Below are 26,816 nucleotides of genomic sequence, written 5' to 3'. Positions count from 1 at the left end.
CATGCAGTGGATCAGACACCATGTTACAATAATGTCTGACAGAGGATTTCCCAACAACCCTGCGGAATTGAAGGTGAGATGCAGCCCCTTAATTGCCTCAGTGGCGTGACACTGTATGTTACTTACCCAAAGCATCCTTGAACAAACGAAGTGCTTGTTGATTTAGACAACTGAGCAGGAGAACAGTATCAATCATCATGGCCATGTAGGTTTTCATTAAATAGTTTTAAAGTTCAGGTGATCTTTGCAGGGTTTCTGGCATGCAGTATTTTAAGTGATAGAGATGGGACAAACCGGGTTTCTATATGGAAACCCTCTTTAAGAGCTCCATATATGTCTTCATAAGCTGAATTTGATTCTTAAGAAAGATAGAGGAAGAATGATACCATCTGTTCCTTCAAAAGTTCTTTTGGACAATCCAGATGGTAATCAAAAGTAAAGCATATAGTATGCACTAGCATCACTCTCACACATATGTTAGTAGCTGGGCAATTGTTTTCTTGCTGGAAAAGACAGCATGTTGAAAATCTACTCCTTAACCTTTTTTAAAGTACAAGAAATGTTTTCCTGGCATATGAACAATCCAAAGCAAAATTTTAGTTCATTGCTGATCATTTTTTCACAAAAGTTAAGTAAAGCAATAGAAGAAAGTAAGCTACTGAAGAATACTAGGGGAGGGGGCTGGTTATATTCACAATAAGGAAAAGCTGATGGTATTTTTATGTTTCTATAGGCACTTTATAATCAATATTTGCTGTTTAAAGAAACAGAAATTCCACCAAAGGAGATAGATAAATCAAAAATTAAACGTCTATATAAACTGCTAGAGGTAAGTTTTAATATATATTGCGATATGTGTGAAAGTTTCTTTTTTGGTCACTTTTGATAGCAAATATGTATGAATTTTAAAGGTCTGGATAGAATTTGGACGCATCAAACTCGCTCAAGGCTATCATCCAAACGATATAGAAAAAGAGTGGGGGAAGCTTATTATTGCCATGCTGGAGAGAGAGAAAACCCTTCGGCCAGAAGTGGAAAGGTAAAGCTGATGGAAGGTTGGCGGGCCTGGGTAATATTTTTTTCTGCTCTTTTACCTCACACTGAAATCTGTGAATAGCTTTGTCCATGATAGAGTACACATTATTTTTTGTTAGATTGGTTAATTCTGTCTTTATTGAGAACTAGAGATCTTCAGGTGCACCATGCAGCAGTGCCATGGAGAAATACTGTGGGTTTGAGAAGGTCCTAATGAAGAGTAGTGCCATCAGTGCCATCAGAGTGCGTGGACGTAACTATAGCATCCTCCCTTGTGCAAATGGTCCGAGCCAGGTTTCTGTTACTTCACCATCTCACTTGGAGTGTACTCCAGATAAGCAACAGCCTTATTCTTTACATTAATGCAGATTTCATTTCGGGCATAGCAAGGCGGTGAAAGCCCTGTTGTGGACTTGTTTAAAAGCTGGTTGTACTCAGGAGCACAGGAAGTAGATGTGAAGAGCACACAGGTTTCTCACAGGGTGTCGCAGGTGTGACACGAAGCTTTGGACATCACTAGGAGCTGTGATTTTTTACATTCCAAGCAGTTTTAAACTGTTGATGCAGCCTAAGAGTTTTTGCTTATTGTTGATTCCTCTTGGAGTTCTGTGGCAGAAACAGGGGCTGCCCTTTCATGCATCTCAGAGAAAAACTACCCTTTTGTTAATTAATTAATTTAATTGAGTAATGCTTTAGAGTATAGATAGGTAGAGATGACACGGTCTGGATTCACTCTGCTCCATTTCAAGCATTCAAATGGAAGGATCAAGTTGTGAATCACTTTCTAATGAATCCTGACACTGACTTTCTAGTTCTAATAGGGTGATTATGCTCTCTGATTCAGGTGCTTGAAATTAGCTGCAAGTAATTCCATTGTATAGGAAATCTGCAAAAAGACCGATTTTAGTAAGAGAAAATCCCAAAGAGGGGCAGAGCTGCTTAAATACCAGTCATGTTTACCAAAGCAAGAGCATGGCTGTAATGGCTGAATCTCAGGGAGATGCTGATTCACAGCATCCTTGTGGTAGCTGCTGCAAAAGAAACTCTGATCCAGGAATCAAAGGGATCCCCACAAGGCAAAGCCCAGCATGAGAAGGCAGTGGGAGAAATACAGTCTGCTAGGCCTTGTAAATGGATCCGTACTAATGTGCCAACAGCAAAGGTGGTGCCTGCCCTCACCAGAAGGAGTTCTATTAACACTTGCAGAAACTCTTTATTGAGAAATTAAATTATGTCTTTTTTATTATTATTTTTCATATGGTCTGTGCAGAAATAGGCATAAATAAACATAGACTCCCATATTTCAACATAAATACATTTAAAGTGGCAGATCATGTAGTGACAGTCACTGAATTCGGTGTTTGCTACAAAATGAGAGGGAAGTTAAGTTAAATGATTCCGATTTAGTGATAAAGTTAAATTATCATTTGATCAGGGAACAAACCTTGCTCCATTTATTTACCATATTACCATGATGTGTGGTGGTGATATTCTGGTACAGCTTCTGGGGTGGAGCAAAATGACACCCGAGTGAAGACTGAAATTTGATGAATAACTAAAACTTTACCTCAAAGCCTGAAAGTATTAGTGCAGGTGAGCAGTGTGTGGCCAGACTGGTGTTCGGGATCCAAATTAACTTGATGTTACTGAGGACAGCAGCAAACTTCTATTTCAAAATCAGCAGAGTTCACAATTTTCTCAGGGGTGTGTCTGTGCCTATGCTGTGCTCCTAGGCCTAAACGAAATCGTCCTAGACTGTGGGTGTCTTTTTCCGTGAGTTCAAAAAGAAAGAGCTGAAACACTGAAAAATCACCAAAACACACAAGTTTTAAACTAAATTATAAAGCTAAGGGCCATAGTTGGAAAAATGTGGAAGAAATTAACTGGAAAATTGCAGGGGGATGGGTTAGTGGAACAGAGAAGTTAACTGAACGTGTATTTGGACAGTGGTGTAATGATGGCGGCTTGGATGATGTACAGGTGTCTGAAATCAACCCGTTAAGAGCTGGCTAACTGTGATATTGCCACAGTTTTTTATTCTGTAGTTCTGTTTGAAAGAAAAGGAATCAACCCAACATGAAGTTTGTGTAAGAGTGGAGGGCACGGTGTTTCTCTAACCTCTGTCATGTTTGAAGCTCTTCATTTAGCAAGTCTGAGAAACACAAAATGTTTCTTTAAATGCATATTTTTCTTATTTGGCTTATAGACATTTAGTGACACTTAAGCAAAATATTTGGCACGTCTGTTTGCTAGAGACGCCCTAGTGCTGCTGCCTAGTCCGTACTTGCAAAGCCTGAGCACAAGGTAGGGAAGCCAAAAGCAAGTTACGTCCCTAGCCCCGGGCCAAGCCCTTTCAAGAGCTGGCACAGGGTTAATTGCTGGCTTTGAATATGCATCCTGGAGCCTATTTAAAGAGGGCGTGCTACATCTTCCAAAGCCAGTAGTGGAATTTCACCCCTAGAAGCTGTACGTTCTGTAGGAGTTTGATCTTTTTCATTTCTCAGCAAATGCGAAGAGCCCCCGGGATCGGTGCTCTGGATGTGAAAATGAATAGCAGTAGTTACAGCTATCACAGCAGTGATTCACTGTTCAGCAACAGTACCGGTGCTCGAACCAGCACCGACTCGAATGAGAATTTCCTTTCAGTTAATTGTGGCCCTACATTGGTTAAATCTTGTATAAGCTTTGGTAATGGCGCCTTAAATGGAACTAGGTAACATGGCATAATATTGTTTTCTGAAAGATGCTGTTTTCTTTCTTTTTCTTTTCCCTTTTGGTCTTTCTTTTAAAGTCAAGCATGTATAGTAACTAGCATTAATGCTCGTTTGTTTCTCCCAAATGCTCAGGCTGGAGATGCTACAGCAGATTGCAAACCGAATCCAGCGGGACAGCCTGAGCTGTGAGGACAAGCTGATCCTTGCCCGGAACGCTCTGCAGGCTGTAAGTCTCTCCGTGGTGCTTTACTGGGCTGCCTCAGTGCACTTACTGCTTCAAGAAACCTATTCTTTTAAGATTTTTGAGTGTGTACTTAACAGCTGGTATTTTCATTTTTGTTGATCTATTTTGTTTACCTTGCTGTTTCATTAAGAAAATGCCCAAAATTCTGTTGTTTTTTTTTTTAAGTTGTTAGATAAAATGTTTCACAATTGTTTTAAGATCCTGAAAAAAATACAGAAAAGTTAATATTTCATACAGTTCTTTTCTATTTGGTTTACCTTCAGGTTTTAATGACTCTCTTTTATTTATTCAGGATGCCAAGCGTTTAGAATCAGGACTCCAGTTCCAGAATGAGGCAGAGATAGCCGGGTATCTTCTTGAATCTGAGAATATGCTCCGTCAGCAAGTGATTGATGCCCAAATTCTTATCGATGGAAAATACTATCAGGCAGACCAGCTTGTGCAGAGGTATTTTAGAGTGTTCATTTATAGGAATAAATGTGTCCCAAATACGGATAACCACTATGGATGGCTTTTTTTTAAGTCTTTATGTCTAGGAATACATTTCTCAGTCTGTTGCACTGGCACCCAATTGAAGATTGTCAGGTATTCCAGTGGGTACGATGGCCACAAAATTTACTGAGGATAAAAGGATCTGTTGTACTCATGTGTGGAAATGAAATAGTTCACCAGAATGTGATTTAAATTTATATAGCTATCTGAGTGTAAAAAAAAAAGTAGCATGTGCTATAGCTAAAACCATTTTAGGACTCTCTAACTTTGATTTAAAAAATGTAGGTGATATTTCTGTAGGCAGGTGAGACAGCTTTAGGAATCTTCCCAGGTAAACAGCTGGGTAACATTAGTTCACTGACGAGGGCGTGTACAGTCTTAGCAGAAAGATACAACTTACCAGGATAATGTAATTTTATGAAAAAGTGGTACCAAAATCTGTCAGGATTCATCTTGCACTAGGTGAGATCAAGCAGGTAACAGCTGCCATAGCAGTTAACTGTAAATATTGGATCTACCACAACATGTGGCATCTTGTAGATTTTTCCTTTGCTGATGGTTCCTTAACTCTCTAGGGTAACTGCTAGGGGCCATTCTGTGCTGATTACCTGGGTCGTTGCTCAATTTGCTCTTCTGCTATTTGTGTATTTTCACAAATATACGTATTTTTGTATATATTTGTGTATTTGTGTAACTACAAGGTGATATAGCAAATGCTTTCTGATGTGAGTGCTTACGTATAAATATTTTGACTTAAATTTTAAGAGATTGTGTGAATTGGTACTGCCACTCAGTTGAGCATGAAAAAGCTATCACAAGCATTAGTTTCAAGGATTTTCTGCTTAGTTTGGCCTTTTTTTTTTTTTTTAATAGGGTTGCAAAACTTCGTGATGACCTGGTAGCTATAAGGACTGAATGTTCTTCCTTGTACAACAAGGGGCACGCACTGACGACGGAGCAGACAAAGCTGATGATATCGGGAATAACCGAAAGCTTAAACTCGGGATTTACAACAAGCCTAACCCCAGAATTAAGTGCTACAATGACCCAAGGCTTCACACCTTCTTTGACTTCCTCCAGTTTGACATCTGGCCTTTCGCCGGGTCTTACCTCCAGACTGACACCAGCCATCACTCCTGCCTATACACCAGGCCTCCCGTCACCACGGTTAATTCAAAGCTACATGACAGGAGTAGATGGTGGGAGTCTGCAAACACTCAAACTGACACAAATCAGAAAACCTCTGATGAAATCAGCTTTTGTGGACCAGAATTTAACAGAAGAAGAAGTCAACATGAAATTTGTCCAGGATCTATTAAGCTGGGTGGAAGAAATGCAGGTAACAATCTTTATGGAAATAGTCTACTTCTAATTCTTACGTTAGTTCCCTGTAAGTCATCACTGATTTTTTTCCTTTTCCTTCTTTTTTGTAAGGTGCAACTTGATCGAGCAGAATGGGGTTCAGATTTGCCAAGTGTTGAAAGCCATTTAGAAAATCACAAAAATGTCCACAAAGCTATTGAGGAATTTGAATCTAGCCTTAAAGAAGCAAAAATCAGTGAGGTAAAGCACCATGTTCTTAATTTCTTGGATTACTCCTTTAGTGAATGACCTATGAAGTAAGGATGAATAATGGAACTGTGCAGGTTTCTGGGACTAGCTTTATTTTTACTTCTGATCTCCAAATGACAGCATAAAATCAGGAGATGTAATTGTGAACATAACGTGTTTAATCTTTTTGTTGTCTTTTTCACCTTGTCTACCAAATACAGATTCAAATGACAGCCCCTCTTAAACTCAGTTATGCAGAAAAATTGCACAAACTGGAGAGTCAGTATGCAAAACTTCTGGTAAGTCCGTCCTATCTCTTTGGATGTTCAGCTTCTCAGTGTGCATTGTCTTTGGTAGGGGGCGGTTTATAAATCTTCTTCCTTTTTTTTTTTTTTTTCCAAATAAAGAACACCTCAAGAAATCAGGAGAGGCACCTAGAGACTCTTCACAGTTTTGTGTCCCGTGCTACCAGAGAGCTGATATGGCTGAATGAAAAAGAAGAGGAAGAGGTTGCATATGATTGGAGTGACAGAAACACCAATATAGCAAGAAAAAAGGAATATCATGCAGTATGTATTGGTCTTATAATCCGGAGGTAATAAAGTCACCTGTAATATTTTAGCATTTCTAAAATATTTCTATGTTCTTTGAAAAAAAAAGGAATTAATGAGAGAACTTGATCAAAAAGAAGAAGTTATTAAATCCGTTCAAGAAATAGCTGAACAATTGCTTCTTGAAAATCACCCAGCCAGGCTAACCATTGAGGTAAGTTATTAAACACAGCACACACACAAGAGAACAATGCTGATTTAATAGGCCTTAGATTTAGAGGGAAAAGAAGGGAAGCGCTAACTCATAGGAAATTACTCAACAAGAGTGGATAATGAAGCTTTTTTTTCTCTTCTCTTCAGTGTCTCCTACGTACCTCTGTCTTTCAATTACCAGAAACCATAAGCATTTGTGTACAATTATGGTTACATTTTGGAGTCCTCATTGTTTAGACAAAAATCCCACAAAAGTCTAAAATGAAGATGTAAAGAGTTGGTCTGTACAGACGTTTCTGCCTGTGGACTTGCATAAAGCTTCTGTAATTATTGTTACAAATTGCACTGGCAGACTGAGGGCACAAAATAACCCTTATGTGGTTTCCCTCACATTGAACTGGAGGAAGTTTCAGGAGAGCACTTCCAGTCACCTACTGTTAGTATTGCTTCCTGCTAAGTTTTAGGACTGCTTTCCTGGATCTTTTGGTCAATAAATTACAAGATTTGCTTGGACGTCAGAATGTTACTAGGTAATGTGGTTTATTTCAGGCTTGAATCAAATTATCTCTTTATCAAAAAATTATTGTAGATACTGTAGCATTATAATGAGTTTCCAATGTCAATTAATTTTCACTGTAGATTTTCAAGAAAAGAATAAATACTGGCAGTGGCGGGGTAAAGATCGTAACAGCAGAAAATTGTGATGAAGAAACCCTAACCCCTTTCCTTATGTTCCATACCCCGAGTCATTTTTTTATGTAGTATAGGGGATTATATAATTTAAAAGTATATGCTGTTACTAATATGCATTTATTGGCGTAGTATGTTAATATATGAATATATTAAACATAGATATTATGAAACCAGGCCATTGCATGTGTGTAGTAGGTTTTTATGTCTGCAATAATATTATGTTGTGGGGACACCTTTAAAATATTCTTAAAAAAATATTTAAAGAATTATTGTCACCATTGCAGAATAATCTGTGTGCATTGATGGCTTAGTCTGAGAATCATTAAAGTGGACAAAAAGATTCCTTTAACTTCACTTTGAGAGTTCAGAAATGGAGATTTTTGCCTGCTTTAGAGATGTCAAGAGTACCCTCTACTGGTGATTATTGGTGCAGTGCATCTCTAGGGACAGCATTACCAGGCAGCGTAGGACACATCCTTCTCATAATGCTACAGTTTTACAAATTCTTACAAATATTACACAAAAACATTTTCTCTGTGTGTGTATATATTCAGTGCTCATGTCTAATGGAGATTTGTTTTAGTGGCAACTCACTTTTCATGGGTAGGGATATCAGGTCTAGATGCAACATTACTTTTTTCTCCTGAATCCAAAACATATTCATTTTTTTTTCCTTTTGTAACACCTCTTTGTTCCCCCTAACAGGCCTATAGAGCTGCAATGCAGACACAGTGGAGCTGGATTCTGCAGCTCTGTCATTGTGTTGAACAACATTTGAGAGAAAATGCTGCATATTTCGAGGTAAGAAAATGAATCAGTACAAATGTGAATGTCTTATGATCATAGTCCAGAAGTTTCACTGAAAATTCTAGATCTTCTCTCAGCATAGCTGTGAAACTGAAATTTGTCATATACAGTTGTTAGACGAGGCATACTCCCACAATAAGATAGCACACTGGCATTGTCTTTTCTACAGTTTACATCGGTTTACAGCAGATGAAAATCTGGTGAGATGTTTTTGCCAATTGACATAGGTGCATGTGGAAATAGAACCTGATAATGAAGCCAAGTTCTGTATGTTTCATGCAGAAGTGCAGTGGATAAAGCTTCTGTGATCGGGTGTAGAAAAGAGGCTGGTTACTGAACGCCAAGGAATAATATCTAGGTGCTGGTTCCTGGTCTAACCAGATAGATCTGGAACATACAGCATTAGTAGTAAGCAGTGCAGAGAATAACCCAACAAGAGAGATGTCCAAGAAATTGCTTTACTGATTATAACTCTGTGTACTCAGCAAATGATGCACTACTCAATAATATACATGAGCGTGGAAGAAATAAGGGTTTTTTCATTTAGAAAAACATTATCTATTTACCAAATAAGTATCTTTAGTGTCTTCTGGCATGGGTGATTGAAGAAAGTGTTGGGATGAGATGCCTTTAGGACTGAGAAGGGTGAGAGCCAAAGGTCTGGAAAGAGGGGCAAAGGAAAAGACAAAATTGGGACATTTTAGCTTCCCCTGGTAGGAGTGAGAAATGAGAATTCTGGGTTTGAGAAATGAGGTTTCAGGGATAGAGGGGGTAAGGATTATCACAGGACTTTCCCTCCCCAGTCACCTCATCCACGACCCCAGTTTGGCAGTGGAGATGCACACACAGTGTTGTAGTGCCAAGGGTTGCAGCTCATTTCCCCTCTTTCCCCGCATGGGCACTCCTCCTCAGTTCTGTAGCTTGTTTGCTGCAGTTTAGAAACTTCATACGTGCTTTCTATGTGAAAGTAATTATAATTCCAAGAAGGTAACAATCATTTCAGAAAATCTTTACCCTGCAGGAACAGTACTTGCCTAATGCTCAGCAACTGCTGAATGTGTTATGCATAAAGATAGCAGAGCAAGTAACTCATGTTCCAAGAAGTAGCAAAGGTGGGTGCCTCCTTGGAGTGGACATTTAGATATGAGATCACGAATACTGTCATGTGGTACACCAGTTACTTCAAACTACTGTGAAAAAAAAACAATTTCAAAAGGCAAAATAATAAAAAGAAAAAGACACTTTTTAGTGTAGCTATTTGTATACTTTTCAGGTTTTTTAAGAATAATCAAAATATTTATCTCATCCTAGTTTTTCAATGATGCCAAAGAGGCCATGGACTATTTAAAGAATCTAAAGGATGCCATATACCGAAAATACAGTTGTGATAGATCCAGCAGCCTTCATAGGCTGGAAGACCTTGTCCAGGAATCAATGGTAAGAAAAAGAATGTAAAGATCTTACTAATATGAGTTATAGTTAGTAAAGTGTTCTATGGGTTGTAGTTGGATTTGAAATCCATGCTTTGCAATTACTCCCTTAAAGGGAAGGAATAAAAAATGACCATTTTAGAACTTCTAATTAAATAGCCACAATTGTCCTTGTTTAGTGGCTGCTTTTCATGCCCTTTAAATATTTATTTATTTAATTAATTTTACAATAGCAAATGTTGTGGGAAACCACTGACTTCAGAACGGTACTTCTGTTCTTGTAAAATGCATTACTTTTAAGAAACATAGTAAAAAAAATCAGAAAAAAGCTAATAGCATCAAAAAACCAGCACTGGGTTCTGGCCACCTTTCATGATGTGTTCTTTGCTTGACTGTTTTTAGGAAGAAAAAGAGCAGCTTTTACAGTATAAGAGCACAGTGGCAGGCCTTGTGGGAAGAGCAAAGGCAATAATTCAGCTGAAGCCAAGGAATCCGGACTGTCTACTCAAAACATCCATCCCAATTAAAGCCATCTGTGACTATAGACAAATTGAGGTTAGAACTTTGAATATCCTAAGATCAATCACAGACATGAGAATTCAGCTAAAGTTCAATTAATTACCACGTTCCTGGGAAACACTGGGCTCCAAATGTCTTCCACATTCATAAACAGCAGCAAATCCCTCTGTTGCCTTGTTGGTTTTTGTTGCTCTGTTGCTTACTGGATGACACTGCTTACAAAAGTGCTTTTTAAAAGTATTTCTGAATGCTTAGCTCATTGAATTGTTCTGCTTTTCTGTTAATATTAGATAACTATTTACAAAGACGATGAATGTGTGTTAGCAAACAATTCGCATCGTGCTAAATGGAAAGTCATTAGCCCGAGTGGTAACGAAGCCATGGTTCCATCTGTGTGCTTTACAGTTCCTCCACCAAACAAAGAAGCAATAGATACAGCCAACAGGTAGGGGCGAAATGAAAACTGCAGGAAGTATGTAGCTGTAATGTATTTTTAATACAAATGTGCTTGTTTCTTTATGTAGAGAAACAGCAGTCCCTTTGTGTTAGAGCCAAGGAAACAGTTCTCTTTTTAAATTCATTTATATGAAATTCAGGTTAAAATGCCTGTTTTTTTTCCCCTCACGTCCCAAGTGATTCCAGTGTAAAGCAGGTTTTCTAACCTAAAATGGGAGTCTGTCTTTCTGCGTTCCAGGATTGAGCAGCAGTTCCAGAACGTTCTGGCCCTGTGGCACGACTCTCACGTGAACATGAAGAGCGTGGTCTCCTGGCGGTACCTCACGAGCGCCATTGAGGCGGTGCGCGCGGGCAACGTGGCCTCGGTATGTGCCCTGCTGGCCCTCCTGCTGCGGGGGGCTCTTAGCCGCGTGCTGGACAGCCACAGGCTGTGCCACCCAGGTACCCTGTGCTGTAATCAGCACTTTACAGCAACCCTTGTCTTTCCTGTGGAAGTAGCTGGTCCTGACCACACAGGTTGCCACCATGATGCATGCTTGGGTACATGTTAGGAAGGCACACGGAGGTTATATCATTAAAGCAAGTTTAGCCTTAGTGTTAATCTGCCTATGCTCGTCCTTTTCTCCCTTGAGGGACAGGATCTCTGGAAAGCAAAAGTGTTAAAGAGATCTGGGGAGAGGCATTAGATTCACTAGGCTAAGGATATTCTTTGTGGCATCTCCCTCTACCCTTCCCTTCTGTCCCTCCTTATTTCTTTATAGTGCAACTTCTTAGAGAAATGAAGCATTTACTCTTGAATGTTCATTATGTTCATTTTTTTCACTCATGCTTATCTATAGTTTGAACAGTTAAGTAGCTGATTGGTATCAATTGATTAGAAACAAAATCCTGATACAGGTAAAAATATCATTATCTCTGGCTAAAAGAACCTTGTGAGATTGCTGACATTTACAGTATTAGATGTACAGCATGACACTATTTAATATAATACTTTATTATTGGGCATATGACAAGATTGGCAAAAACCTGCCTTCAAGCTGTTGCATTAGAATCTGTAATACCCCAAACGATGTATTCACTCCAAATTTCTCCAGTTGCTGTTTGAAAGAGGCAGTGTGAAATCATTGTGGAAATGGCCCTTCTTCTGAAGCTGTTGCTGGCTGCCCAAATTTTGCCATATGGCACAGGTAGAGAAATGGTCTCTCATGCGGGTGGCTTAATGCAGAGTTAATACTGGCTTTAAAGGTGGAGAAGAATTTTAGAGTAAACTTCTTTTTTTAGCTAATGTTCTGATTTCCATCAAGTGAACTCTAGCCTAAAAGCAGCCATCTGCCATTAGCACTTTGAGGGAAGTATTGGCAGTTTTCCTTGCCCACGCAGTTCCCATATATTCCTGAGTTTTTTGTGGAGGATGATCAAAACTCTTTTTTAATTTAGCAGATCAGAAAATACTGGTTTTAGATTTAATAAATAAATAAAGAAGGTCTCGCAGGCAGCTGTCAGAATTTTTCATCATTGCTGACTTGTCCTTGGGTTTATAATCTGTCTGTTGCAGATAAAAACAATGTTGCCAGGTGAACATCAGCAGGTATTAAGCAATCTGCAGTCCCGCTTTGATGACTTTGTGGAAGATAGCCAGGAGTCCAAAATCTTTACCAGCTCCGATACAGCCCAGTTGGAAAGGGAGGTTAATGTTTGCAAGCAGTACTATGAAGAACTTCTGAAATCTGCAGAAAGAGGTAAAACACTTTGCTGAGAAAAGGAAAAGGTAACCACAGCAGAGGTTGTAGTTCGTAATAGAATCTGCTATCTAAATGTGGACTGTAGTGAATGCCCAGTTTTATCATATAGATCTTGTTAATGTAGTAATTCTAGACGGATAAAGAGCCATCATTTGACATTGGGCACAATTACATTGTACAGAAAGTTAAAGAATGTTTTAATATATATAGGTTTATTAACCTGTGTAAAAATGCGAATGTTACTTAATACACAGTGTCACAAAAAATTACCTCCAAGAATGTAGGCTACACAATAGCAGTTAACATTTACATATTCCCAGAAATTATTTTTAGCTACTGTCATTTTAACTTTTTTTTTTTTTTTAAATACAACAAGCACCTAAACCTAAAAGTATCTATTCTGAGTTACTGACAAGTGCTTAATGACTTAGAGGAACTTAGTGCAGAATTGATGACTGTTTGAGCACAGTTTGCTGTTCTCAGGTAAAATATATTGTCCTGTGTGTCTGAAAGAGAAGATGAAAAAAAGGTCCCTGGAGGCCTGCTGTGCTATTATACCTGATACCACTGACTGCAAGAATCGGTCTTCGAGTTTAGCAGTGTCTGCATAAGAGATGGTGCCTGTGTTCAGAATGAAAGGTCGTAGATGGAAGTGCAAAGCAACAATCTAAATAACAGTTAAATGTGGCTTTTTTTCTCCCCTTTAACACCTTTAACAGAGGAGCATGAGGAATCTATTTATAATCTTTACATCTCAGAAGTCAGAAATATCAGACTTCGCCTGGAGAGCTGTGAGGAGCGGTTGATCCGGCAGATCAGAACCCCAATGGAAAGGGATGATCTACATGAAAGTGTGTTTAGGATTTCAGAGCAAGAGGTGAGCGCTTGCAGAAGACTTTCTTCTCAAAATGAGTTTCATTTTAAACCAGGTATCTCGAGATCATTGACTGTAGCCAGAGAGGGGAGCAGTGCACCTTGAAAGGATGAGAGGCAAAATTGATCTTTGGATTTGTGAGGAAAAAGATGCCAATAAATAAAAGTTTGACTTTCTCTGTGTGTTTTTTATCTATATTGGTAATAATATGTAGAGAACACATCAAGTTGATAAAAGCACTTTCAATTACCTTTCATTTTTCAGAAACTGAAGAAAGAACTGGATGGACTCAAAGATGACTTGGGAGTGATCACAGATAAATGCGAAGAATTTTTCAGTCAAGCTGCTGGTTTACCTTCAGTCCCAACTCTGCGCTCTGAACTCAATGTTGTCATTCAGAATATGAACCAAGTTTATTCCATGTCTTCCATTTACATAGATAAGTATGTAACTAGTCATCTTCCCTCATATAAGTTTTAGCTTACAGTTTTTTCTTCAAAATAAATTAAGTAGAAAGATATGTATGAATAAGGGATGAGCAGAAAGGGAGTTAAAAATGTTAATGCTGTATAAAAGGGCTGCTAGTTACCCCCTGATATGGGAAGACTGAAAAATGAAGTATTTTGATGTTATTGCATGTTTAGTTAATGAGAGATTACTCTTTTTTCAGATTAAAAACAGTAAATTTGGTACTTAAGAACACCCAAGGAGCAGAATCACTAGTAAAGCTTTATGAAACTAAGCTCTGTGAAGAAGACGCAGTGACTGCTGACAAAAATAGTATTGAGAATTTAATGGGCACATTAAAGGTAAGATTTGGGTGATAACCTTTTCATGAGCAAATAAAAAAATAATGGACTCTTTCATATAGCAGCTGTTTTGGTTCTGGTAGTAGTTTTTAAAGAAGATGGTTTGTAGATTTGGAAGAAACTGCTGGAAAAAAATGCATCTTTGGGACCTTAGGATTTGTGTAGTTGACACGTGCATTTCTGTTATTTGGAAATGCCTTTCAAGGTCTAAGCCTCCCACAGTACCATTTGTTACTGCTGAAATGAGGCTGCTGTTTTTCTGTCTGCTGAAACCTAACATATGCTTAAGCAAGCATAAATCTATTGTTATATACCTGGCTCACTGTGCCTCTGAGGTTTGGCAGTTATCTTTGAGAAGTGGTAAGAATGAAGTTCAGCATTTGTCCTGTGCTGTATGCACCTCATTTTAAAATTGCAATTGACGAGTGATGCTTTTTTGTTAGAGTGATTTTTTTTTTGAAAGCTGTAGTGAATCATCAGATGACCATGCAAATTTTCTGGCTCTGATTTGGTGCAGGTGTTGTAGGGCGTGGTGTTATATAGAATTATTTTGCAGTTTGTGTCTAATTGGTTGCTACCAACCCATGCTGACATCGTTCCAGTCAATGAGCAGCCAGAAGGAACTGCTCATGTGAGATAGATACTCATTTACAAAATAGTACCAACATTTAGGAATTGCTTACCTTTTAACATTTGTCACATACCAGCAATGGAGATCCGAAGTAGATGAGAAGAGAGAAGTATTCCATGCCTTAGAGGATGAGCTGCAGAAGGCAAAGATGATCAGTGATCAAATGTTTAAAATGCACAAGGAACGTGATCTTGACTTCGACTGGCACAAAGAAAAAGCTGATCAGTTAGCTGAGAGGTGGCACAATATTCATTCTCAAATTGAAAATAGGTTTGTATTTTTTTTACATATATAGTTGTTTTGTGTTTCATGCTGTTCTTGATATTTCTGAGGAAATTAATGAGAAATTAATGTCAAAATGAATCAGAATGGGTTTTTTTTTTGGTATTTATGAAATGTCTTAAGGTCAGAGATGCTTTTTTGTGCTTGAATTTTTGTCTTAGTTTTCTGCAGAAAGTGTCTGTGTGTTTTAAGCACTTTAAGATTTATGAAATACATTCATTATTTAAACTTACTGAGATACAGTGCAGTTAAATTGCCCTTTTTCTTTTCCAAAAATTCTACAGAAGTGTCTTGCTGTCCTATGGAAATGCCATCTGTTTCCCTACATTATTAGTTCTGACAGGCTAAACTGGTGAGCTACCTCATCAGTTATGCTTAGATTCACGTTGGCTTGTACTTAAAGCCTGAGGAGCTAAATGTGGAAATCCTCAGCTTCCCCTGACTTTTGTGGTAGTTTTGTCCCAATAATTAGCATTAAGTAAATGCTTAGGGCTAAGTGCCTGCATTTGCTTCTAGTGTACAGCTGTTTTCATGCAGTCTCACTATTTGTGTTGTTGCTGTAAGTTCAGCTTTCAATTTGGCTGCTGTGATACTGGAGAATGTTTTTCAAATGCAAAGGATGATGCAGATTGTCATGTGTTGCAGAACACACCTATCCCTGATTCTGAGAGGGAGAGATGTCCATCTTTGACACTTCTTAAAACTTCACGCAATGTCCTTTGACTTTTTGATCCTCTCTTTTTAAGAAGCAAATATCCATTCAGGACTAGTAATCAAGTTATTAACTTATGATTACCTCATTTGATTGTCTCTACTTAATGTTGTCAGAAGTTAGAAGGGAGGGGGTCAAAGTGAACAGTAGTTGAAGGGTAGTTTTGTGAGACGCCAAAGTGTCCTTATTTCTTTACTGGGCAAACATGAACAAACTACTCTCCCCCTAGGAGTTTATGCAGTAATGAATATGCTGAAAAAATACTGTTTAAACAGTACTTCTAGCAAAAAAATGACAGATTGTGGTGGTTGCAGCATGTAGCAGTAAACAAACTGCTTTCTGCAAACATCCCTCTGCTGCTTCCGAACAGCTTGGCACTAATTATCATTATATCAAAGTTTGTACAAATATTGGCTTCGGTTCTGATGATCCTTCCTTCCTCTCATGGTTATTAGCTTGGAAATATGCTACACCGTGGAACCCAAGCAATATTGTTTCCTTTGCTTGCTCTTTTTCACTCTGTTCTTGGCATCTTGAGAACAATGCTAGCTTGATTTAAAGTATATGTTCAAAATCAGAATATTAAAAAAATAACAATATCTTCATATCTGTGCAGTCTTTTGGATTTACTGTATTTATGTGATTTTTAAAGTAGCTATATATGGAACATAAAGTAAAACTGATCAGTATTCTCATCAGTGAAATTTCTCACTGAAAGCACTTCCAAGAAATACACAGCACTATCTTTTTCAAGTCAAAAACATGGTTTAGAAAGGAATTAACTAAACAGGATGATTTGGTTTAGCATGTTAGAATATGTAAAGGCTTTAGCATAGCTACAATTGTGCTGTGAGAGGCAGAGAAACTATGGTGAGCTGCTAGTTGGCTCCAGCACAGCTGTTCTTTTGCCTCCTTGAGTCACCTAGGCCACTTTTTCCACTTTTCAAAATGGTGTTAATTGCTGTTGCAGAGACTTCCTCTGCAACGTGCTTAGGGATTACTGTGTTCTTGGGGTTCTCAAGATGATGTTTAGCTCATTAATGGAGGATATATGCAGGGTTTCTTTTATCACAAGGTCTTTCCTGGGCTTCATTTATGATAGATTAAAAAGATGCATCAAGCTGGGAATTGTGCTGATTGATTGAGAAGTTAATTTACTATTTACTTACTGTTATTTTGGTATATTTGATGTACTAGGTAAAGTAGGACACCTGAAGCATTCTAGGTTATATTTAGCTTGATATTTGACTTTTATCTTTTATGTTTCCCTTCTCTCCTTCTGGTATATCTTTTAAAATTAAACCAGGCTGCGTGACTTAGAAGGTATTAATAAATCTCTAAAATACTACAAAGATACTTACAATTCATTGGATACTTGGATTCAGCAAGTGGAAGATACTCAGAGAAAGATTCAAGAAATTCACCCTGAAAATAGCAAAGCATTGGCTAAACAACTGAACCAACATAAGGTATGAAAGATTCCTCATTGTAGGAAAGCACTGATGTAAAGACTGAAGCAGAATTAAAACATCAGTAGAAGTCAATGATTTTTTTCAAAGGAAGCACTTGTATCCCTCAACACTTTTTCTAAAATCCAGGATCACTGCCATTTTTATTGTATTTATTTTCACAATACTGCTAACAGTTAACATTAATTTACTGCTCATAGACAATTGACAGACCATGTCCTTTTGGTTCTAAAATCTGCAAAAGGGCAAAGTCCTACAGACTGCATAGAAATCTGGCATGTCCTTATTGCCTCATTTTATTCAGTACTGCTCTTACTAACTATGGTCATGTAGATATTTTCATGGAATCAGGGCTAAACTCAACAACTCTGTCTTGCAAGAAGGAAATGCATCTTAAATACCAAACGGAATGACAAATTATTATATGCATGAAATGATATAATCCTTTTCTAAGTTCATGCACCAGGTATTAAACTTGGCAGGATTTTTGGACTGTTGCTATTTTGTCACCTAACAAGTCCAGGGCATAGGTTTGAACACATAATTACTTATATACACATGGAAATAAACGTAGTATGTCAATTCCATAGTGATAATGGCAATATATACAGTCATATTTTTTTTCCTAATGACAATTTATATGTACATGTTTTGTAGATGTTGGTTTCTGAGATTGAAATGAAGCAAAGCAAGATAGACGAATGCCAGAAATATTCAGAACAGTACTCGGCTGCTGTGAAGGTAATAAAATAAAATAAACAAAATAATCAGTGTTCTACATGATACAGGCACCAAGGAAAGGATTCTAAGAATGTTTTTTTTTTATCTTTTTACAGGACTATGAGTTGCAGACTATGACCTATAGAGCTATGGTCGACTCCCAGCAAAAGTCTCCAGTGAAGCGCCGAAGAATGCAAAGCTCATCAGACTTCATTATTCAGGAGGTAAATAGGTTTCTTCTGAGAGGAAAGCTTTTTTTTTTTTTTGAGTTAGTGTTTAAAATGGAGGAAACGCTCATGGGATTTAGAATTTATTAATGCTTCAGAGTAACCCAGGCAGGCATGATCTTACTCTTCACAGGGATATGTTGCAATAAATATACATATATAGATAAATAGATAGATAGATTTAGAAGAAAGATATTGCTGTCGATGAATAATCCTCTCTCTCCCCGCAAGTTATATTAAAAGTTAAAAAAAAAAAAAAGCTTGCGAGATGTACATCAGTAAAACTGTTTAGAATTACCCTTGGGTTGTATCTGGGTCTCAGCAAACAGTGGGAGCGCTCATCTTTGCTCTGTAAAACTTGCTAGATGTGGATGCTGTGACAGATTCAGAAGCATCGTTTATGTGGGAAAGGTAAATCTGGCTCCCTGGTGACTGTCAGAGGGAAGAGGGGTTGTTGGCACTGCCTGTCACTGCAGTAACGTATTCCTAAAGGGGGCAAGAATCAAGTGATTGTGAAATCAAAACATTTTATTTCTGTCTCATTTCTTCTCCTTAAGGTTTGTAGTTTTAGCCTCATTCCCTTACGCTAGATCAGAGCTGAGTTTAAGAATGGATTTTCCAGAAAGCTTTTTTTTTTCATTTCCAAATGGATTTTCCTGGGTCAGGAGCATCAGTCCAGCTGATGTCAGCCGGTCACTCTGTGATACCGTGACCCTGCACTGCACAGTGTAGGAGGTGCCTTGTGGAAGGCCACCCCTTAGTTAAACTAATCGTTTTGATGGACAGCTCTTCTCTGCTGGTCGCAGCCATAGGAGAGCAGGTCACCTGCCTGCAGAGCTGATGTAGCCCAGAACTGGTCTAGGTGCTAAAGTAATTGTTTGTAGGACATAGTGTCCTGGTGCAGCCTTTTGGTAGTGTTTGTGTCTCTCTCGCGACTTGGAATCAAAATCAGGACAGGCTCTAAGGAAGTCCTGTGTGTCACCCTCTTGAGGAATGGCATTCAGTGTCAGTAAGTGTTTCATCTCCATTTCCTTGTTTGTATCTCTGCAGTTCATGGACCTACGGACTCGTTATACTGCCTTAGTGACCTTGATGACCCAGTACATTAAGTTTGCAGGGGACTCTCTGAAAAGACTGGAAGAGGAGGAGGTAAGTCACCCCCTTAAAGCCAACCAACCAAGCAAGCAGGAGGAATTGCTGGACAAACCAGGAATAACCTACCTTTTGGTACTGGTCACACAGTTAGCATATGTACGAGTCTAAAATTCCTGATATCCTGCATTTTATTTGGGAAGGTAGAAGTATTAGATTATACCCTTATCATTCATATAAACAAACCCATGCCATCCTTACATTTTAGCAGTCCTTCCAGAGAAAAGCATCCTATGACTCACTAAATTCTGCTGGAGATGTAGCTACGTACAGTACATTTTAATGTTTTAGTATCATGGGGTTTGATCTCTAAGGCAAATGTAAGCAATAAGCTGAGGGCAAACTCAGGGTGTGTATTCTCCTTAAACCTAATATTCCATAATATGCATACTGGGACGTCTACAGCATGCAAGGACATGCAGTATCTTATTTTTTTTAAGTTTCTTTGACATATTCAGCTTTTTTTCTTTTCCCTTTTTATTAACTTTTTGGGGTCAGGTAACACTTTATTTATACTTAATGTTGAATCTTTTGAATAGCAGCAAGTTACTGCGATTGAGCAGACAAAAGTCACCCAGAACAAATACTTGCTGCAGAATCCCCATTCCAAATAGTGAAAAAACATACATTTGAGCTCTGCATTTTCTTCGCAAATATGTTTCTGTCTGAAAGTGATTTAATGCTCATTTTTTAAGGATTATCATGTTTTAGTATAATCTGTATACTCTATGTGTATATCAATTACATATATATTAGAAATTATATTAATTATACTCCAATTATATATATACAATTAATTATACACAAATTTAGTGAATAAAAGGCTATATGTTTTAACATTCTCGATTCTTGAAGGAATGTTATGTAATTCTGGTGCTGTCTTTGTCTGGTGCTGAAAGTGTTATTCCACTCTCTTGATGGTGAATACCTCAGAACAAACTGATGACAGAAAAAACATGACAGAAATAATATGATCTTAGCATATCATGAGGTGGTATAGCATGCACGTTAAAATATATGAACCTTTTCAATTAGGAGCCTTATAACTGAGGACTTAGTATTGCTAATAATACTATTGCTGTCGTAGATTAAAAATTGAAACAAGACATTCAGGGAACCAGTGTCCTTTGAGTGCTGACAGGCTGGCTTTGTGTTGCACAGGAGCAAGTGGAATCTTTTAAACTCTCGAGTTTGATTCTCTTCTAAATCCCCAGGACTGCTTTTTTTTTTTTTTTTGGAAAGAAAAAATAGACAATCAGACAAAAACAAAACAGCACAAAGCTCTAAATGTTTGGTAGCTTCTTTGGAGATAACCTCAATATGTTTCCAGTTTCAAAGCGATCTGATGAGCTCCTGATGAGCTACCTGTAATCAGGGTAGAAAATCAGAACATGAACAATCCTTTTCAAAGGGGTAATAATAATTTTTTTCTGGGATCAGAACTCCAAAATCTGCTGTGATCATTCAAGATTTTCTCCTGTCAGTCTTTCTTCCTAACTCTCAGTAATGGCATTTAGAATAAACAGAAAATAACATCCTTTCCATGAAACTTCAGTTTAATCCATGTGCTATCGTGCTCAGAGTTTACCAGATGAGAGTGAGCTCCAGAAACCTGTGAAGTCAACTGAAGTCCTTGCACATTTGGAGTGCAATGAAGTGGTTGAGCGGAGAGAGAAAAGCACAGCTAATGAAAGCTTGATGGATTTGGAATGCTTGCAAAAAGATAACTTTTCCCATAAATTTACATGCGCCGAAAATGAACTAAAAATTCAGGTAGACACATACGATAAAATCCAGACTGATAGAGCATTAAAACAATTTTTGAATTTCACTGGCCAAGAGAGTGGTGTTAGTGATGACACAGAAAATAAGCTACATACGGTGCAAGAAAATAGTGTGGGCAATCAAAATAAAGAAGAAGAAAAGGGTAGAAAAAAATGTTTTGTTTCGGTTGCAAGCTGTTTTAGTAGTGATCCTGTTGAAATGTTAAATCATCAAATTGTTATTGGAGTTAGCCAGAAAACAGAGGGAATATCAAAGAAATTATCTGAACTGGAAACAATGTGTAAAAGCAAAGAAAAATATTTTTCACAAAAGATGAGGAGCGGTGTTGCAACAAAGGAAGAATTTGGAATGCAATCGGAGACTGATGTTGAGCTAACAAAAAAGGACGATGAAATTATTCCAGAAATGGGGAAGCATGCCCTGACTGGCAACCCTCATGTGCAGCAGTGTTTTTCAGCAAGAAGGCTCTCTGAAGGTCAGCATGAAGGACACTGCCTATCAGAAAGCAGTAGCCACAAAGCCTTAAACTCTGAAAATCATGAATTTCAAGTGGGTGTTGAAAAAGCTGACTCCTTATCAGCTGTGAGGTGTGCAGTTCCTTCAGAAAAAGTTGCATCCTCTTCCAGAGAACTGGCAATACGCAGTGGAAATGCACATGAAAATACAGTGAGGTCACGTTTGCAACCTGTGGGCAAGCCAGGTGTTTCTGGTAGTGAAGAAAAGGATACGGGCGAAGTGCATGGAACATCGGAGGAACATTGCATGGAACTGGAGGAAAGCTACTTCTTTACAGAAAATAAAATCCTAGGAAAATCAAATCTGAATCCAAATAAAGCCAAGAGTAAAATTCAAGGAATTTCTGATACATCTTCAGAGAACACTGCAGAAAATGGGCATGTGGCAAAAGTCTCTCAGTTGTGTACATCAAATTCAGAAATGCCTCCAATGCAGAGTGATGCCAGTTTAAGTATAGAATTGTTGAGAAATGCAGGTGGCCTAAATGATAAAATAGCCCCCTCGGAATTCATTTCTGGAGGAGTGAATTATTTTCGATTTTCAGAACCAGGGTTAGGAAAAAAGCCTTTGAGTCATGATGAGAAATTAAGTGACGTGGAAATCTTGCAGAGGAAAATTTATGGTTTAGACAACATAAATATAAGCGTGAACAAGCTGAGTGGAGAAAACAAATTAGAAGAGGGTCAAGAAAAATGTCAAGATTTATTGCTAGATGGAAAAATGGAGAGTGAAGATAAAGGTCATAGCACAAATATACTTAGAAAAAACAGGCAACTCCAGAAACTAGCCTGTGAAAGTACAGGAAATAAATACTCCCTTGAAAAAGAAGAAAAGCCAAAAAAAAAAGCCAGTGATAATGAAGAGAAAAAGAAAACAGATATTATTGAGGTACCAGCATTTTTATATAGTACAAGTAAATCAATTAATTTAAAAATAATTTTAAATCAATCTAAATCAACATTTGAATCTCAAAATATGCGAAGGTCAAGCTGATTTAAATTTGATTGAACCTAATTTAAATATTATACTCGTGATATAATTACTATATATTTTAAGATGCTATAAATGATTTTAGGTTCTTAAATATTTTCAGTATGTTCATTTTTATTGCTATTTAATTGCCATCCTTTCCCCTACCCAGCTGATGCTTAGCCATGCTGACTAGAAATAGTGGAAACTAAAAAAGAATCGTAATTTGTGCTTGTATCTGTATCTACAGATATCTTTTTTTCAAGTATAATGCCTAGTTTTTATGCCCATGAGAGCATAAAATCTTTTAAGAAATTAATCTAAATGTTTCATATCTTTTGGGATCTTCTCAAAATTGTCCACATGGAGGTACAAAGAGAAATATGGAAAAAGTAATGAAAGCTGCCTTTGCATTAGCCTCTTAGGAATTAAGTTTTACATCTCTTCTGAAAAATCAAGTTGTTAAATTTGAACAAAAGTAAGGTTTGCTTATTTAGAAAAAAAGGAAAGCTGTAATTTCCCCTCATGCCCTACTGTCATGGCCTCCTGTGGGTTCACATTTGGTAACTGCGCCGTGGCGGTGCTGCTGCAGACGAGGTACGTATGGTTTCAGATGTTATTGGTGGTAAATATATCCCATGTTCTTAGCGTTTTCCTTGGCTTGCTGACATCTGAAGACCTGCCAGCACGTGAGGAGCCCTCGGCAGTCCTGCCCTGGGGCAGCGGGCCTGTGGGGCACGCTGGGGAGGGCATGTGTAGTAGGGGTTCAGGTACTTCTTGTCCTCAAACCGATGCCTCTAGACTCTAGCTCTCGGTGCCGTTTCTTTCCTTGGAGGTGATTTCCAAGCTTCTTTGTGTTATTTCTGCTTGCAAGCATTAAATACTTCCAGCTCCTCCTAAACTAATCCAGAAATGGCCAGCCACTTTCTCCTTGCCTGTACTTCCACATTTTGTTTGGCTCACCATGTGCTCTACCTGTCTGTTTGGAGAAAAAGCGTTTGCAAGCTGCTCTGCTAACTGCTAAGAGGCCTCTGGCTGAAGTGAGTGTCCTCGGGACTTCTCTCTGTGGATGTTGTCGTGAAGGGTCTCCTCTTTGGCTAATGGTTACTTCCTGAAGCTTGCTGTGTCAAGAGAAGGTGATGGTGGTGGGAAGTGCTCGTCCTCCTCTCTGGACATACATACGTATATGAGTAAGTATTTTCCACTCTGCTTTTCAAAGACCCTAACTTTTTTCATATGCAGTGTTACAAAAAGTAGATTCTAACTTACCTTATTCTTTTACAGATTTTAAAGAATAAGGAAGCCTCAGTGCGTGAAGCATATTCAGTTCTAACAGCACAGCAAAACAGCACAATTGATGAGAACAGAAAACTCATAGGAAAGATAAAAACTCTTGAGGAGATGTTGGAGGATGTGAAGAAACAGAAGTTCCAGGTGGAACAGGAACTCCCTAAACTGAGGGAAGCTGCCGAAAAGGAGCAGAAGAAACTGCAAAAGGACATGCAAGAGATCTGTCTTCAAAAGAATAAAGCTGAGCAAGAGGCAAAACAGTGCCGTATAGATCGAGAGGGCCTCGAGAAAGAGAAAGCAGAGGCAAAGCAGGAGTTGGAGCATGTGAAGCAGCTCATTCTCCAGGCAGAGACTCAAAGGAGTGTATTGGAAGAAAACCTTCGGGCTTTTCGAAATCAAATAGAAGAAAGCACCTTCACTAGAAGAAACCTTGAAGAGCATCTAAGAAGAAAAGACACAAATCTTCATGATTTAGAGCAACAAAAAAAATGCTTAATCCAGGAGCTGAAGAACAAAACAGAAGGAGAAGAGAAGCTTATGAAAATAATAAAGCAAATGGAACAAGATCTTGAATTTAAAGGATATTTATCAGAAATAAAGTTGCAAGAAAAAGAGAAGACTGAAGCCAGAAGAAAGGTTGTTGAAGGCGGGTATTGTGTAACTTGCGAAACTGTCCTGCCTACTTACAGCCAAAGTAGGACTGATTCTGAAATTGCAGGCTTCCAGAATAAACAAGAAGCAAAAAAAGTAGAAGAGCTGAGACAGAAGATAGATGAGCTAGCTCTTGCCAACAGAAAAGCTGATAAAACCATTAAAGATCTGAAATATGAACTGAATGCAATTGAGCTTCAGAAATCATCAGCAGAAGAAAAGTCTAATTTATTAAAAGAAAAATTAGATGAAGCCAACAGTGCGCTTAAGTGCCTAAAAATTAAGTTGGAGGACAAAGACCAAGTAGAGCAGGGATATTTGCAACAACTGAAAGAGCTGGAAAAGCAGCTGCACAGAACAACGGATAAAGCTGATGAGGTGATGCAAGAAGCTATAGATCTTAAGAAAATTAAGATGAACTATCAGGAGGAGCTGAAATCTGCCCAGCAGGAGAAAACCCAGCTGAAAAGAGAAATAGAGGAATTAACTAGATCGCAGGCAAAAACTGAAATCACAATAAGCCAGTTAAATTCACAAATCAGTTCACTTCAGAAGGAGAAAGTGGCAGCTGAATACAGAACACAGTCGTGCAAAGGAGAAGCAAGCAATCTTCAAGAGCAGTATAAGAACATTCAGGAACAATTGCTTCACAAAACAAAAGCAGAGAAGGAAAACCAGCAGGAAATTCTGATGTTGAAAGATAAATTAGTCAGAAGCACTCAGGCATCAGAAACACTGAAGCAAAAGATAGAGGAGCTTAATAAATGGAATACTGACACAAAACTACTCATGAAACAAATTCAAATGGAGTCAGAGAAGATAAATCTGGAAAAGCAAAGTATTCAGAGGAAAAACGATGCATTGAAAACACTAGCAGATGGTTTCAAAGAGCAACTGCGTACAACAAATGAACAGTTGCACAAGCAAACAATAATTGAGCAAGAATTCATATGTAAAATCAAAAGCCTGGAGGATGAGCTAGCAAAAACGAAAGCCTTAGTCAATGAATATAAACAAAATTATGATAAACAAAATGCTTCCACCCTAACCATTAGCCTGGAGGTTAAAAATCTAAATGCACAAGTGAATGCTCTAACTATGGAAAAGACAGTGAATGAGCAGAAAATACGACTGCAGCAAGCTCACGTTCAAGAGCTAACTAGTAAACTTAAAAAATTACAGGATGAACTCCACCAGAAGACTCTGGATGAACAAATGGCACGTAAAAAGATGGTTCTGTTTCAGGAAGAATCCATTAAGTTTAAACACTCTGCAGAGGAATTTAGGAAAAAAGTGGAAAAATTACTAGAATCCCATAGCATCACAGAAAAAGACATTTCTGGCATAAAACTGGAATGTGTCGCTCTTCAGCAGGAAAAGAATATGGCTGAGGAAAACATCATGTTGTACAAGATGCAAGTTGAAGATCTGCAAGAAAGGCTTAAAAAGTGTCGTGAGCAGCTGCAGCAGGGGAAGCATGCTGAGATGGACTATCTGCAGAAGTGCAGGAAGCTGGAGGAGGACTTGGAAGTGCAGAAGCGCATGGTGGAGAGCTTGAAACAGAAAATGGACCTGCAGTCGAGGGAGGGCGAACACAGATTTCTATTGTTTCAGAAAGAAGTTCAGCAAAATAATGATATCAAAGATTCTGGATTTAAATTGAGCTGCGAGAGAAGAGGAAATGATTTCAGTTACCTGACTGACACCTCAGCTAGAGATTTCGAGCAGCTCCATACGCGTGCAAAGCCTAATTCACCTTTGTTAAGGCAGAAACAAGAGAGATCAGGTTTTAAATCTGGTCAAACAGAGGAAAATACAGTGTACGTGAGTGCTGACGATACAGTACCAAGAGAGGTGCAGTTCCAGCTGTCAAGAATAAACCAATCCCTGGAAGAAGATGCAAGTCCACAGTCTTTTACGGAGTTTGTTTCTCAGACAAGCACGCAGTTCCAGATCACTTTTGATAAAGCAAGCCAAATTACTGGCGTATCAGAAATAGACAAACTGAGAGACATGAACCTACATAGTTCCAGGCAAACTATTAGGTGTGGAGAAGACATGAAGCATGAATTAGGATTAGTAAAACTGCATCCTTTGGAGGTATACACTACATTTTGTGAGCATTTGCCTCCGTAGTGCCATCTCTACTTTTCTTTTTTAGGTATTCTTTATACCTATTCTGTATTCTTTCTTATGTTCTTACCTTGGTGAAGGGCGCCGCTTCATTCTGACACAACACAAAAAATCTTCATTAAACCTTTACAGCAGCTCGTTTACATATC

General features: G+C 38.3%; 1 protein-coding gene across 1 annotated transcript in view; it reads left to right on the top strand.

Moving 5' to 3' along the window:
• Position 1: 1 nt before the first annotated feature.
• LOC104580569 (dystonin) overlaps positions 2–26,816 on the top strand; it is a 133,479-nt gene continuing 106,664 nt past the window's right edge. The window contains exons 1-25 of the mRNA XM_088530624.1: positions 2–73; positions 734–829; positions 912–1,039; positions 3,882–3,975; positions 4,286–4,440; positions 5,359–5,824; positions 5,920–6,048; positions 6,258–6,335; positions 6,444–6,605; positions 6,697–6,801; positions 8,199–8,294; positions 9,612–9,737; positions 10,133–10,285; positions 10,540–10,694; positions 10,944–11,070; positions 12,261–12,444; positions 13,167–13,324; positions 13,586–13,764; positions 13,992–14,130; positions 14,838–15,031; positions 17,062–17,224; positions 17,882–17,965; positions 18,061–18,168; positions 19,222–19,320; positions 23,878–26,634. Of these exons, the coding sequence (XP_088386750.1) occupies positions 2–73; positions 734–829; positions 912–1,039; positions 3,882–3,975; positions 4,286–4,440; positions 5,359–5,824; positions 5,920–6,048; positions 6,258–6,335; positions 6,444–6,605; positions 6,697–6,801; positions 8,199–8,294; positions 9,612–9,737; positions 10,133–10,285; positions 10,540–10,694; positions 10,944–11,070; positions 12,261–12,444; positions 13,167–13,324; positions 13,586–13,764; positions 13,992–14,130; positions 14,838–15,031; positions 17,062–17,224; positions 17,882–17,965; positions 18,061–18,168; positions 19,222–19,320; positions 23,878–26,634 (6,207 nt within the window). The remainder of the gene's footprint in view (positions 74–733; positions 830–911; positions 1,040–3,881; positions 3,976–4,285; positions 4,441–5,358; positions 5,825–5,919; positions 6,049–6,257; positions 6,336–6,443; positions 6,606–6,696; positions 6,802–8,198; positions 8,295–9,611; positions 9,738–10,132; positions 10,286–10,539; positions 10,695–10,943; positions 11,071–12,260; positions 12,445–13,166; positions 13,325–13,585; positions 13,765–13,991; positions 14,131–14,837; positions 15,032–17,061; positions 17,225–17,881; positions 17,966–18,060; positions 18,169–19,221; positions 19,321–23,877; positions 26,635–26,816) is intronic.

This window comes from Tinamus guttatus, unplaced genomic scaffold, assembly GCF_059628265.1.
Source record: "Tinamus guttatus ecotype Peru unplaced genomic scaffold, ASM5962826v1 Tinamus_guttatus_pri_ptg000383l, whole genome shotgun sequence".
Lineage (NCBI taxonomy): Eukaryota > Metazoa > Chordata > Aves > Tinamiformes > Tinamidae > Tinamus > Tinamus guttatus.
The sequence above is the reverse complement of the archived record's forward strand: the minus strand, read 5'-3'. Positions and strand labels throughout refer to the sequence as shown.